General features: G+C 59.8%; 1 protein-coding gene across 1 annotated transcript in view; it reads right to left on the reverse strand.

The window, feature by feature from the left end:
* Window positions 1–471: 471 nt before the first annotated feature.
* LOC107105541 (phospholipid-transporting ATPase ID-like) overlaps window positions 472–14,841 on the reverse strand; it is a gene marked incomplete at its 5' end in the record, with an annotated part of 24,277 nt that continues 9,907 nt past the window's right edge. The window contains 11 exons of the mRNA XM_015405538.1: window positions 472–1,794; window positions 2,853–2,983; window positions 3,369–3,507; window positions 5,441–5,686; window positions 6,010–6,093; window positions 6,672–6,895; window positions 7,087–7,270; window positions 9,158–9,302; window positions 11,838–11,943; window positions 14,255–14,366; window positions 14,479–14,643. Of these exons, the coding sequence (XP_015261024.1) occupies window positions 1,582–1,794; window positions 2,853–2,983; window positions 3,369–3,507; window positions 5,441–5,686; window positions 6,010–6,093; window positions 6,672–6,895; window positions 7,087–7,270; window positions 9,158–9,302; window positions 11,838–11,943; window positions 14,255–14,366; window positions 14,479–14,643 (1,749 nt within the window). The remainder of the gene's footprint in view (window positions 1,795–2,852; window positions 2,984–3,368; window positions 3,508–5,440; window positions 5,687–6,009; window positions 6,094–6,671; window positions 6,896–7,086; window positions 7,271–9,157; window positions 9,303–11,837; window positions 11,944–14,254; window positions 14,367–14,478; window positions 14,644–14,841) is intronic.

Below are 14,841 nucleotides of genomic sequence, written 5' to 3' on the forward strand. Positions count from 1 at the left end.
CCTGGGCTGAGACAAAAATGTGTGAGCCGGAGGCTACAAAACTGTGAGCTAGCTTAGAGGGAACACTGAATTTCTTGCCCCATCCCGTGTGCAACACTCTGTATTTTCCTGCACTCTGCACATCCTTTCCCTGCGTCCCTGTTTTGAAGAGAGCCTCCAGCGCCCCCTTTCTCCCCTCCCCGGTTCTTCTTTGCCTGCACTTGGCTGGACCAAGCCGCATTCTCCTGGGCCGTAAGCAGACCACCCTCCAGGAAGAGAGTTGGCAATTTCCCCCCCACCAAGACCAAGGGGAGCCCCCCCTCCTGTCAAGCCCATGAACAGCACTCTCTCACCCATCGTCGCTCCTTTTTCATGAGGTTTATTAAAACCGTGTCGCTAGAAGAAAACCACAGTTTGCAAGACCCCCCCCCCCCCCAAACCCCCCACAGACCATCTTCAGCCTGGTCTCCACCTTGCTGGGGATTTCCCTCCCTTGCGTGGGCTCTGGACCAGGAGGGTCAGTCTGTCGCCCGGAGACGGGGAGCACCAGGTGGCCGGAATTCAGAGGCCCTGTCTCGTTCCGGAAGCCCGCACTACTCCCCGGCAGCTGCCTGTGCAGGGTCCAGGCCACGGCCTGAGGGGCCCTTATTCCCCCACCCCATCTGGAGTGCAGAATGTAGTGACGGGGCTGCTCCCGAGGCCGTTCAGCCCTGCGCGAGCCCCTGCAGCTCCTGCCCACTTCCCACATAGGCAGGTGGAGGACATCACAGGCACTGGCCAGAAGGTGCTTGGGGCAGGACGGTCCAAAAGGCCAGGGCCAGAGGGTGGGGGGCAAAGTCTGCCTGCTCCCAGTCCTCCCTCCCCACAGCTGCATGCCACCCTGGAGAGGAGATTCGGGAGGGGGGCTCTGCCGCTCCGCCCCCTCAACTGCAGGCCGTGGGGACCGCACCTGGGACCCCCGGCCTCTGCACAGCCAGGACCGTGAGCCGTCCCCACCGTCCCCTCCTGGGTTATGGGGAAGGAAGCAGCTCCAAGCCCCCCCCCCCTGGCCAGGCACAGTCCCCCGCGGGGGCCACCCCCAGCCCAGAAGGAATCTCTCAGGGGCTCAGACCCCCAAGGTGCCCTCCGTGGGCGTTTTAGGGGCAGAGGAAAGAGCAGGGCTCCCCACCCTCCCTGTAGTGCAATTCCGATCACGTCCTTTGCAATAGCGAAGCCACATGTGGTGTGCGTGTCGACAGGCCTCGGAGTCCTCTCGAGCCAGGCAGGGATGGGCCCTGATCCTGTCACGTGCCTGCGAGGGGGGGTGGTCCTTGGGAGAGCGGCACATCCCTCGTTGGGAGGGGGGTGTGTGTGCCGGGGCCGATATGCCGGGGCGAGTGCAGCCGCCTGCCTGGGTTCTTCTCCCCAATGTCTTCTCTGGTGCCAGGCGAGTTCCTCTCCGATGCGAGCCCTCGCCGTGTGCTCTGAGGGACAAGCCCCGCTCTCGCTCTCTCTCCCCCTTCTCGGTCAGGATCGCTCTCCCCAGAGGGCTCCGCGGCGGCGGCTGCTCTTCCAAGGGCAGCGTCCCCAGGTGGGGAGGGCCCTCGACCCTCCGGCGGCCCCCTAGTCCTTGTGCTTTGCACTGTTGGGCGAGAAGGAGCCCGCGATGCCGAAGGGGGACTTGGGGCGCATGTTCCGTCCGGAGGTGATGAGCGCCCCGAAGCCGTGCTGGTGGGAGAAGGCGTAGCCGGAGCGCCGGGAGATGGAGCGCCTCAGCCGTCTCTTGGGCAAAGGCACGGGGGGCCGCTTCTCCAGCTCCCGCACCCTGGACAGGACCTGCAAGCACAAGGGCAGTCAGGACGGGGGGGCCCTGGCCAGCTGTGGCCGCGGCGGGGTGGGGTGGGGGGCTGATCCCAGGGTCCCCCCTACCTACCCCAAGCAGGGTACCCGGAAGAGCCAAGCAATCTCAGCCCTCCCCCGGGGCTGGAAGGGCAAACATGCCCCAAGGGAACATCAAGAGCTGGCGGGATCTACCGGCTAGAGTTTGGAGGCCTGTGTTCAAATCCCCACCCTCGATAACCTTGGGCCAGTTCTAGCACTCTCTGCCTGACCTGCACCACAGGGCTGCCCTGCAGCAGCAGACAACCGGTCCCCACAGTTGACTGGGAAGGAGGGAGGGAGGGAGGGAAACAAACACTAGATGGCAGCAGAGCGCCACAGTTGAGGGGGCAGGCGAGGCGAGGCCCCGGCAGGCCTTTTGGCACAGAGGAGCTGGGCCTCATCCCGCCGGCCGTGAGTGCTTTGCCAGACAGAGACCTTCTTTCTCCCAGCCGGAGCAGGCCGGACAGCTGCTGCTGCTGTTGCATCCTCCCAAGAGCAAGAAGCCCCCTCCAGACCCCTCCCTCGAAGCTCCAGCTCCACAGCAGGAGCCGGCCTGGACCTGCAGGCAACCCCCCCCCCCCCCCTTGCCGGCCTGCCCCCCCTCACCGGGCCCATGACCGACAGTGGAGGGTGGCCATCCTCCAGGCGGCACCCGGAGATCTCCCACTGGTACAACTGATCTCCCGGAGGTGATTTCCCCCTGGAGAAGAGGCCTGCTTTGGAGAGTGGATATTCTATGGCAGTATGCCCCACGGATGTCTCTCCCCTCCCCTCCCCATACCCCGTCCTCCCCATTCTCTGCCCCCCCCAATCTGCAAGAATCCCTCAACCCAGAGTTGGGAACCCCACTGCAAGGTGCTGGAAGCGGTCCACAGCCCACTCTGTGCCCCAAAGACGCTCAGCTGCTGGGGGTGGGCAGCCCCTCTTCCCCCCCCTCCCCAGGCTCCTGGAGCAACCAGCCCGCTCGCTCGCTTGGAGCTCACGCTGCCGGAGGAGAGGCTCCCCGGAGTCACCTTGTCGCTGACGGTCGGCCTGAGCTGCGTCTTCACGAACCGGAAGCCGACCACGGGGAGGACGCAGAGGGTGACGCAGAGGAAGACGGCCAGCCAGACGTTGGGCTGGTTCAAGGTGTTCCGAGCCGTGCCTGGCGAGGAGGAGGAGGAGGAAGAAGGGGTGTGTGAGCGTGGTGGTGGGCAGGGGGAGGGCTCCCCTCTCCCCTCCCCTCCGAGTGGGCCCCGGGGACCCAGTTCAGTCGTGCCCGAGGAGTTCAGCAGAAGCCCTGAGGGAGGGGGGGCCCTGACCCGGAACCCCGCCAGCCCCCTCCCCAGCCACCGTGAGCCTCACATCCCCTGGCTCCCCCTTTGCCCCCGGAGAGGGAGCTTCCAGCGGGGATTACGAGGGTGGGGCAGGGCCCCCTCCCTCCCCTGTGCATTAGCCAGGAGGGTGGGCAGCTTCTCCAAGCCCCTCTCGCCCTCTGGACCTTCATGGGAGAGGCTCTGCGGCCACCGCCCCCCCCCCCCGGAGCTTACCAATGAAAGGGAAGGAGGCCGTGAAGATCAGGTAGGTGCCGTCGCTGTACATGGTGAAGGTGATGGCGAAGTACATGGCCAGGCTGCCCCAGACAAAGAGCTGGTTGACTGCGGTCCAGTAGGCGGTGTCCAGAGCCATCTGCAAGGACAGGCAAGGCACTCACTCCAAGGGGCCGGGGCAGCCCCTCCCCCTCCCCCTGGGCAGAGGTGTGGCCGGGCTGGGCTCTGCTGAATCCTGCCAGGAAGCAGCATGCAGTCAGTCTGGAAAAGAGGGCCTGCAGCCGGCAGTGCTGCCGGGCGCCCGGTGGAAAGGTGCCCTTGCAGTCAGCGCAGCAAGAAGCGAGGCCTGTCTCCCAGCGGCACCTCGCCAGAGTCCTTGGAACCGTGGAACCCTCGTCCCCCTGGGAAGAAGTGGACTTTCTCCTGGAGGGAGGTTGGCAAGACAGAGCAGAAGGCTCCTCCCTATTTCCTCCCTTTCTGTCCTTTGAAGGGGTGGCTCTTTTCCTTTCCACGTAGCAGGAGGCCATGGCAGGGCTACGCTAATGACTCCGCTGGCAAACCTAACTGGGGGATTTGGTGTTCGGAGTCTCCAGGTGACTCCTGGAGATGTCCCAGGATGCCTTCCAGGAGGGCTCCCAGGGTGCACCTGGGTGGACCAGGTCAAAAGGGGGTGGAGAGAGTGATGTTGTAGCTACAATGGGCGGAGCCAGAGGTTTAACAAAAGCGCCCCTTCCCAGGAAGGGAGGCCCTCTCTTGGTGCCAGTCCTTGGCAGAGGACAGACTGCCGAGCTCTGGTCTGCCGGCCAGGGCGGCCCTCTTTGACCACACAGCCCCGGGGAAGGCCTGCAGGGAGCTGGAAGGTAATCTAAGAGCTTTAGAGGATTTGTAGCTCCAGGTGCCCCCCCGCCCTCTCGGTGACATCAGTGAGGGTCTGTTTAGAGGAGAGGGATGGAGGACGGGCTCATCACCACCTTTCCTTCTTCCTTCCCTGTGCTGTCTCTGGGTGTGGTGCTAAAGCCTGCTTGTAAATATTTCCTTTCTAGAGAAGCTGTTGGGCACGCTGCTGTATAAAGGGAGGAGAGGAGAGGTCGGGGTGCAAGTGGGCAGCCCTCCAGGGGAAACCCAAAGCTGCACTTCGCCCCTGTGGTGACCGGGTGCTGGGCAGCAGGAGAACTTGAGGCCCGGCCTCAGGACTGGGGAAAGGGACTGAGAGTCCCGCTTCTCGCATTCGGGACTCCCTAGCATGATCAGGTGGTGGCAGTGAACGCCCTCATGAAAGGAAGAGGATGAATCGCTCCCTCCCGGAGTTGGCAAGCGGGAGCCCGTTCTGTCACACCCCTCCTCCTTGCTGCCCCGGAGGACACAGAGATGTACAGGGGGCCCCCTCCAGAAGCATCAGCAGGCAGGCACATGCCAAAGTTTCATCCCAAAGACGCACAAGCCCTCCAGAGGGGCCGCCCACGGGAGCTGTGCCCACAGGAAGCCCCCCCCAGGAGACTCTAGTCTCTCCACCCAAGCAATTCACTCAGGAAGGGGCTGGGGGAGGCACAGAAGCCCAGGCCGGAGAAGGCCCCCACTCATACTACGCCTGTATCTGCCAAGGCCAGGAGATGTTCAGCCTGGGAAAGAGAAGGCTTCGAGGGGACATGATTGCAGTCTTCAAGTATCTGAAGGGCTGCCATGTGGAAGATGGAGCGGATCTATTCTCTCTTGCTACGGATGGCAAGACTAGGTCTAACAGGTGGAAATGACAAGGGAGTCGATACCGGCTAAATATCAGGAGAGACTTCCTAACGGTAAGAGTGGTTGAGCCGTGGAACGGTCTGCCTCGGGAGGGGGTGGATGCTCCTTCGCTGGACGTTTCCAAGCAGAGGCTGGACGACCCTCTTTCGGGTATGTTGTAGGGCTCTCTTTCAGCTCTGCTCCTGCAGAGTGCAGGGGGCTGGACTAGATGACCTGCAGGGTCCGTTCCAACTCTTAACATTCTATGATTCTATGTGGGTCTTCGTTTGTGTGTGTGTGGGGGGGAGACTTCTTGCAGGAAGCACCCACCTTGGCCAGTGGCCGCTCACCTGAACTGAGACCACAATGAGCAGGCAGGTCTGAGCCATGAGCGCAAAGGACTGGTAGTCGGCCAAGGCCTTCCCGTCGCTCCGCACAGAGTCCCTCAGGGTCCCGCAGGGCACAAAGAAGAGCACCAGGGAGCTGTAGACGCTGTAGAGCATGCACTTGACAAACTCCAGCTTGTTGAAGTAGAGGTTCTGCTGGCCAGGGGTGTACAGCTGCGGGAACTGCAGGCTCCAGCGGTCGTCCACGTCCTGCCGGCAGAGAGAGACCCTTGGGATGCATGCAACGCGGCTGCCCCAGCCCAGGAGGGGTCCACCAAACCCGTGTGATCCCGCAGACTTCCAGCCAGAGGGGAGCCCCCAGAGGAGCAGTGGAGGGGGACCTCCCCTCCCGGGCAGGCACCGGGCAGGCACCACCCAGGTGTAGATGGCTCAGCTTCCAAAAGGAGGCCGGACCACTCCGTTCCTGTGCCAGGCAGCCCCCCCCCCCCGGGCAAAGCCTTGCCCTCTACTCTGGGGCAGGCACCGGCTGCCCTACTAGCCAGGTCCTGTGGGCGGGAAAGCCCGACCCTCACCTGGTCAAAGAGGCTCATTCCCAGCACAGGCAAGGCAGTGTAGACCAGGTTGTACAGGGTGATGAACCATTCGTCGTAGACCGTCTGCAAAGAAGGTGGGAGGCAGAGGTGTGTGTGTGTGCGGGGGGTGTACAGGAGGCCTCAGCAAGCAACCCCCCCCCCCATTAGCTACTTCCAAATGGTTCCCTTTGTCCTTCACAGGGCAGGCTAAACTCAGGGCGATTCTGCATAGGTATCAGACTGGACTCTTCCCCAGTTCAAGGGTCAGGTTTGGGGCCCGGAGGAAAACTGGGGTTACTGCAGGGGGACCTCAGGAGAGACTCCTGTACATCCCCATCTTCCCCCCCCCCCCCCCAGCCAAGAGGTCGGTGCCAAACGGCAGCATATGCCCTTTCGGGGACTCTCCCGGAGGGTTCCCCACTCTGGCCTGGGAAATGTCTGGAGCTCCGGGGTTGGCAGCTGGGGAGGGCACTCCCACGAAGGCTTCCGGATGGATGGGTGCAGCATGAAGCAGATGCTCCGGAAGGGGTGCCCATGCCACTGGAATCCTGTTACCTGGAAGCCGGCCCGCGTGCCCGCGTGGGAGCGCCCCATCCCGTGTCCGTCCGTGGAGAAGCCAACCCCAGCAGCAACGGTGCCGGCACGGAGTCCGTGGTGCCTACCTGCGCGGAGAACCCGGAGAAGAACCCGTACCAGAAGTGGACCAGGGTGAAGGCAAAGTTCTTGTAGAAGAAGTAGGCCAGGAACTTGCACATCCGGATGTAGGACCAGCGCCCGTGGACCAGGAGCAGCCGCTGCAGGTAGCGGAACTGAGCGAAGGCGAAGTCACTGGACAGCACGGCCTGCATCCCCTCCTGGCCACTGATGCCGATGCCAATGTGGGCCGCTGGGAGGGAGGGAGGGAGGGACATGGGAGGTGGAAGGGGTCGCTGGGAGCACTCTGTGGGCCCCGGCCGGAGCTGCCTGTTGCCTCTGTGAGTCGTTCCCAGCCCAGATGCTGCCTCCCCCTGGGCCCCAGTGCGGCCCGGCTGCCCCCCCCCCCCCCCACGCAGAGGGCACAGGCCCTGTGCTGCTCACCCCTGATCATGCTGACGTCGTTGGCCCCGTCCCCGATGGCCAGCGTCACGGCCTTCTTGTACTTCTTCACCAGCTCCACCACCTGGGCCTTCTGGAGGGGCGTCACGCGGCAGCAGAGGACCGACTTGCAGAGGCAAGCCGTCCGCACCAGCTCCCGCTGGAGGTTCCCCTCCAGGGCGTAGGCCTGCAGGGAGACACCGGCCCCCAGGGAGGGAGGGAGGGTGAATGGAAGGCCCGTGAGCCCAAAGCAGGGCAGGCACCCTATGCTGGGCTCCCCAGAAGGCTGCCTTGGGAAGACTCTCCTGCCCGGCCGCAGGGCCCCAGGGCCAAGACCTCTCCTGATCCTGCACAGCCAGGCATGGAGGCACCCACTTCCTGACCCAGCCGAGAGCTGTGAGTGGCCATGTCCCCCGGCCTGTTCCCAGCCACAACCCAAACCTGTAGGGGCCCCCCCTCACGTGGGCAGGTGTGCATGATGAGCCTGGCGCATTTCTCTCCAGCCCTAATGGTTCCCCCCCCCCCCGCCCCCACCCCAGACTGGCTGCTTTGATGCCAGGAGTCAAAGGTTGGGGGGCAGCCCTGGGACCAAGGCTCCCTCTAAGCCATGGAGGGTCTTGTGAGCAGAAATTCCACTTTGTGAGCCACGGGCCTTAAAGCTGTGACTGAGCCATTTGGCTACTGCATAGATTAGTTTGCTCTGGAGCCCCATCCTTCCCGAGCTGAGACGAAAATCTGTGGGCTGGACCCTAAAAAATGCTGAGCTAGCTCACACTAACTCAGCTTAGAGGGAACACTGCTCCTGGGACTCAGCCTCGAGCCGCCTCTGGGGCCGACACGCCCCGCCCTGGGGAGGAAACGGCACAGCTCTGCCTCCTGGGAACGGAGCGGGCGGCTAGCTGAGGGCTCTGTGCCCAGCGACCCGACTGCCGTGCCCTCCCCTTTTCGGGACCCTCGACACCCCCGGGGGCCCTCCCCCAGGCACCAAGGCGCTCCCCCCAGGGAGGGGTGGCATTCCGACTCTGCTCTGCTGGCTGCCAGAACGCTCTCCCTGCAGGGGCGGCTCCACGGCCAAAGTCTTTCCTGGAGGAGACGGGGTGGACCCTCTGCGCCCCCCCCCCGAGCATCTCCCTACTGCCCACGGGTTCCCCGCTCCTCTGGCACGGCCCCCTTGAGTCCCTCCTGCCCATCAGTCCAGGAATCAGATGTGCCACGCTCAGGGGCAGCTTCTGAAGTGATCCTATGACCACACACACACACACGGAAACCCTCTCCACTGCTTCAGCAAACATCGTGCCATGAGGTTCTTTGTACCACAGCTGGAAAGCTGCTGCGTGGCCTGGCCCCCAGCCCTCACACTCATAAGAACATAAGAGAGGCCAATATCGGATCAGGCCAATGGCCCATCTAGTCCAACACTCTGTCACACAGTGGCCAAAAACGCCAGGTGCCATCAGGAGGTCCAGCAGTGGGGCCAGGAGGACACTAGGAGCCCTCCCACCGTTGCCTCCCCCCCCAAGCACCAAGAAGACAGAGCATCACTTGCCCCAGACCGAGAGTTCCTGTCTATGCCTTGTGGCTAAGAGCCACTGATGGACCTCTGCTCCATATGTTTACCCAATTCCCTCTTGAAGCCGCCCATGCTTGTAGCCGCCGCCACCTCCTGTGGCAGTGAACTCCATGTGTTGATCACTCCCTTCCCACGTGGCAGAACACCTTCTCGAGACTCCTTCGTTCCTTCGTTCCTCCCTTGGGCCCCCCAAGCCCTTCTGAGGGCGGGACTGCCACCCTCCCGTGGGTCTCCTGCTGCCACGCCCCGTGCCCTGCGGTGCTGTGGGGGGCTCCATGCTTTGGAGAGGCCGGGCCTTCCGTGTGGCCTGCACGGATGCACTGGCTGAGCTGCCACCCACCCCGGCGGCATCCCCATGACTGGCGCCACAGGCCAAAGCCCGAATCCGCCACAGTTCCACCTGCTGTCCGCTCTTATAAAAAACTGGGGGGGCGGAGCGCTCAGATGCGCTTCCTGCACCACCCCCCGGACGGTGGCACGACGCACAAAGAGCCCCGTCCTCACCAGGCTGTGGCCGCTGATCACCAGGCCGTACTCCCCGTTGGGCTGCTCCTCGGGCAGGGTCTGGGACTTCCCGGGCTTCTGGATCTGCGTATCGGTGCCGTCGTTGTCCACAAAGGTGTCGGGCTTCATTTTCTTCCTGGCTTTCCTGAAAGAAGGCCCACAAATAGCAAAGACCTGGACGCTGCAGGAACAGACCAGAGTTCTTCTAGCACCGTCACACCCTTAAAAGTGAGGGAATGCGGGGTTCGCCTAACGGGGCTGCTCTCGCTCCAGATATACCGGAAAGGCTGGCTATCTAAAGAGGCGAATGTGCCCTATCTGATCCCTCTCTCTGACCGACACACACGCATCCCTTTGCATGTCAAATAAAGAAGCGGGGTGGGGGGGTGGGGCAACGACAACTTGCCCTCTGCCCTGGATTAATGTAAGGTGATGCATGGTCAGGAGGGCCTGCCTACCTGAGGGACCGCCTTTCCCCACATGTCCCCAGAGAGCACTGTGATCTGGTACACAAAACCGCCTGCCCCCCCCCGGGCCTAGGGATGCCAGGTTGGTGGCGACTAGGACCAGGGCGTTCTCCCTGGTGGCGCCAACGCTCTGGAACAAACTCCCCAGCGAGATCAGAGCCCTGCGGGACCTCCAGCAATTCTGCAGGGCCATGAAAACGGAGCTTTTCTGCCGGGCGTTTCAGTAGGAAAGACCTTATATTGGCTGTGCTGCACATGCACTTTATTATACGACACCGCCACATTTAAATGGTTTTAACTGTATTTATTTAATTGGAAATGAGCTGAGCTATTTTATTGAGTTGTATTTTATATATGTACTTATGCTGGTTTTATAATTGTTGTGAGCGGCCCTGAGCCGCTTCGGCGGGAGGGCGGGATTGAAATCTAACGAATAAATAAAAATAGAAATTATAGGCAAATGGGGCCTGAACTTGTTGAGATATTGCAGTTGTAGCAGATAGCTCCATGAAAGCATTGACCCAATATGCTGCAGCAGTGAAAAACTGAAACCCTATGTTTGGTGTTATTAGAAAAGAGACTGAAAATAAAACAGCCGATAAAATAATGCCCCAGTATAGATCAGTGGTGCAGCCTCCTTTGGGATACTGTGCACAGTTCCGGTCAGCGTCTCTCCATAAGGACATAAGAGAAAAGCCAGTGTTGGATCAGGCCAGTGGCCCCTCCAGTCCAACACTCTGGTCACACAGTGGCCAGAAAAACCAGGTGCCCTCAGGAGGTCCAGCAGTGTGTTCAGGACACTAGAAGCCCCCCCACACTGTTGCCCCCCCCGGCACGAAGAATACAGTGCATCACTCGCCCCAGACATAAGAACATAAGAGAAGCCAATGTTGGATCAGGCCAATGGCCCATCCAGTCCAACACTCTGAATCACACAGTGGCCAAAAATTCCAGGTGCCCTCAGGAGGTCCAGCAGTGTGTTCAGGACACTAGAAGCCCTCCCACTGTTGCCCCCCCAAGCACCAAGAAGACAGAACATCCCTTGCCCCAGAGACCGGGAGTTCCCATCTATCCCTTGTGGCTAATAGGGGCCACTGATGGACACTGCAGAGCTGTAAGTACAAAGGAGAGCATCTGAGATGACTGGGGGAGACTATGAGAAGAGTCTGGAACGTTTCATTTAGAAAATGAAATACTAAGGGGGGGGGTACATGAGAGAGGTTTATCAAATGATGCATGAGGTGGTGAGAGTGGACAAGAAGACATTTCTCTCCCTCTCCCAAAATACTAGATCTCGGGGGCATCCAGTGGAGGTGACGGGCAGCAGGTTCAGGACGGACAAATGGGAATCATTCCTTACACAGAGAGTGATTAAAATGTGGGATTCGCTGCCAGGGGACACAGTGATGGCCACAGGAATAACCGGTTTTAAAAGGGAGTTAGATAGATTCATGGAGAGGAAGTCTATCAGTGGCTACTAGCCAGGGTGACTAAAGGATACAAGCATGGACGGCTTCAAAAGGGAATGAGATAAGCATCTGGAGCAGAGGTCCATCAGTGGCCCCTATTAGCCACAAGGGATAGATAGGGGCTCTCAGGCTGGGGCAAGTGATGCTCTGTCTTCTTGGTGCTTGGGGGGAGGGGGCAACAGTGTGTGTGGGGGCTTCTAGTGTCCTGGCCTGACTGGTGGACCTCCTGAGGGCACCTGGTATTTTTGGCCCCCACTGTGTGACACAGAGTGTTGGACTGGATGGGCCATTGGCCTGATCCCACAGGGGCTTCTCTTATGTTCTTAAGGGAACCTCCTCATTCAGTGCCAGGAGGAAATATCAGGGGAAGGCCTCGGCCTCTCTGCCCTGTTGCTGGCCCTCCAGAGGGACTGGCTGGCCCCTGTGTGAGACGGGAGGCTGGGCGAGAGGGACCCTCCCTGGTCTGACCCAGCAGGGCTCTTCTGATGTTCTCATTGGGGGAAGGCCTTGGCCTCTGTGCCCTGTGGTTGGCTGCTCTGTGAGATGGGATGCTGGACTGGATGGACCCTCACTGGTCTGATCCAGCAGGGCTCCTCTTGCGTTCTTATGATTTTGAAGCGGGACTGGCTTGCCTGGTCGGGCTCATACCTTCCCCCTCTTTGGGGGGGGGGGATGCACCTGGCCCTCCCCCCCTGCTGGCCTGCAAGCAGTCCTTGGTGGGGGGGCCCCCATCCCAATGTTCACCTGAGTTCCTGCCGCACTTCTTCGGCGCTGTGGGCCTGGATGAAGAAGATGTCCTCCATGTCGTCGCAGAGCATGTTGCAGGAGTAGCCGATATTAACCGCTGTTTCTGCAGAGCAAAGCAGCACACAGTTTGAGGGTGCTGAAGCTCCGCCTGGGCGGGAGAAGCTCCCCGCTTGGAGCAGTGCAGCCAAAGCAAAACAAAAGCCCTAGTCCTCAGTGAGGAGGGAACCTTCCCCATGGACTCTGCCTCTTTGGGTACAAAACCAGCGAGTCACACAAAAACCCAGGCGACGGTCCTTCCTCCTTACACACCAATTTTTTGGGGGGAAGCATTTGTCCCCACCCCTCACCTCCAAATGGAACCAGTTTGGCCCAGGTGGCCTGTGGACGAACCCCCCCCCTAATAATATTGAGTTTAAAACTGTGGGGGGGGGGGTGGCAGCCAGCCAGTTTAATGGCCTGCCAGATTGCATCTATCCATAGGCTAATGGCCCAGGTAGGAAAACCAACTAAGGAATTTGGTGCTAGGAAGTCTTCAGGTGATTCGTGGAGATTTCCCAGAATGCCTTCCAGGAGGGCTCCCAGGATGCACTTGTGACCTGGGCGGACTGCGTTAAGTCAAGTGGGCGGAGACGGGGGGGGGGGGTTAAGAAAACTTCCTTGGAAGGGGACGGCGGTCTCTCTTCCTTGGGATGCTGCGCTGGGGACGACTCTGAGCTAGCTCTGGTCTGGCAGCCATCTTTTCTGAATCTACTATATAGGCCCAACACCTTTTTGATCAACACTGCTTTTAACCTAAGGAACATTTTATTGGGAACATTTGGCTGTACAATCTCAGAAGAATATACAGTTGACCAGAGAGAAGTACCACTGGACATGTGATTGCACTGGAAGCTTCATTTGCATATTTGTATTTCTTTTCCTTGCCCAGTGGTTAAACTTTGGAACAATTGGTTTCTGGTCTTTATTCCATATTTTGTATGTGTAGGATTGTATGTATTCTTGCATATCAGCCAATATGTTCTGTTTGTATTAGACCTCTGAGGAAGGCCTGTAAAGGCCGAAACGCGTTAGGTCTATCTTATTAGCCCTTGTATGTTTTTATATTTGTATATGAGGTTTGAATGGGACCTTGTTTGTTATTTTAATTTATGGTGAATAAATACATGTAAATTTTTTATGTTTATAATTAGAGTTTTAGAGTTGGCCCTTTTCTACTCTTGACTAACCTTTTTAGGTTCTGAATTCTAGGTTTAGGTTCAGTTTTCCCCCCTTTTTTCTTCTTTAGCCATCTTTTCTGGCCATGCAGTCTCCTGGGCAACAGGACGTACATAGGAACCTGGTGACTTTTTAACACCATTAGTGCCTGCCCTATTTTAACATCAGTTAGGGTATGTCTAGAACAGGGAAAGGGGATTGCGTTCATCGACCGATTTTCCTTTGAAATCAGTTTGCTGATCTAGTGCTGTGCTTGAGGATGCTTGTAAATATTTCCTTGTCAATCAATCTTCTTTGAAGAAGAAGAAGAGATTGGAATTATACCCCGCCCTTCACTACCGAAAGGTGTCTCAGAGCGATTTACAGACTCCTTTCCCCTCCCCACCCCACAACAGACACCTAACCCTGTGAGGTGGCTGGGGCTGAGAGAGCTCTTGACAGAAACTGTCTTTTTTCTAAGAACAGCTCTTATCAGAACTACGGCTTGCCCAAGGTCATCCAGCCAGGTGCAAGTGGAGGAGTGGAGAGCAGAGGCAGGCAGTCTGGCACCAATAAGGGGACTGAATTCTCAATGCCGGCATTATCAGTTGGGAAGATTTGAAGGCATGCACACGACACCTCCAAGAATCCCCATTCAAGGAAAGGGACTTCTCTTGTGGAGCCCACCAAGCACCCCTGGAGCGACCAGAGCAGCCGTGAGGAATTGGGGCCCCTTGATCCCTGTGGCAACACCCCCTCCCCATGTATGGTTTCCCCTTCTCCTATCTCAAGAAGTGAGCTCTGGCTCATGAAGGCCATACGGAAATAACTGTTGGTAGCCTTTTAAGGTTCCTCTCTGGACTCTCCCCCCCCCCCTCACTCACACACAAAATGAGCCAAGGGTTTTGTAAGGCCACCCAGCAGTCGAGGGGCTGGGCTGGGCTGGGCTGGGCTGGGCCCCTAGAGGCACAGCGGGGGTGGCAGGAGAGGCGACCTTCCACCCTCCATGCCCGGTGCCGAGGACCCGCTCGGAGGGCGCGCAGAGGGTCACAGTCTTCTCTGCTTGAACCTAGAGTGCCCCCGGAATGCCCTGTGTTGCGTGGCAAAGGATTCTGACCACGCCTGGCTCAAAAGCCCTCCCCCCCCCCGAGCCTGGCATCACGGCCGGGGCCCCTTGGAGCGAGCCGTCTCCCGGGCGGCTTGGGTGGCCCTGCGCCTACCTTGCTTGTCCCCAGTCAGCACCCAGATCTTGATCTCAGCTTTGCCGAGGGTCTCGATCGTCTGGGGGACTCCGTCCTGCAGCTTGTCCTCGATGGCCGTGGCCCCCAGCAGCTGCAGGGGAAAGAGGGGCTCTGTCAGTGCCGGGCTGGGGGGGGGGGACGGTCCATGTCCTCATAAGTCAAGGAACAGCCTCCAAGGTGCCGCCCGCACTCCCGGCACCCACCATCAGGTCCGCCTCGATCTCTTCGTACAGCCGGGCTAGCTTCTCCTCTCGCGCCACCAGGGTGGTGCTGGCCTCGTGGTGCCGCTGCTGCCAGCCCTCAAAGGTGGCCTCGTCCAGGTCTTTGTAGGCCACAACCAGTGTCCGCAGGCCCTCCCCGGCAAACTCCTGCAAAGAGAGGCCCCAGGGGAGAGGGAGGGAGGGAGGAGACCGAGCCGGCCAGGGGAGTCCTGGGCCAGAGACCTCCCGGAAAAGCCGCTGATCTCCAGACTGGGGCTGCACTGGAGGGTGAACCCGACTGTCAGGTAGCCCTCTCACGGGCCTGGCATGTGCAGGGGTGCCCCTCCTCCTCCTCCTCCGCTCTTC

The sequence above is a fragment of the Gekko japonicus genome, unplaced genomic scaffold (genome assembly GCF_001447785.1).
Source record: "Gekko japonicus isolate JY-2015 unplaced genomic scaffold, Gekko_japonicus_V1.1 scaffold2624, whole genome shotgun sequence".
Taxonomy (NCBI): Eukaryota; Metazoa; Chordata; class Lepidosauria; order Squamata; family Gekkonidae; genus Gekko; species Gekko japonicus.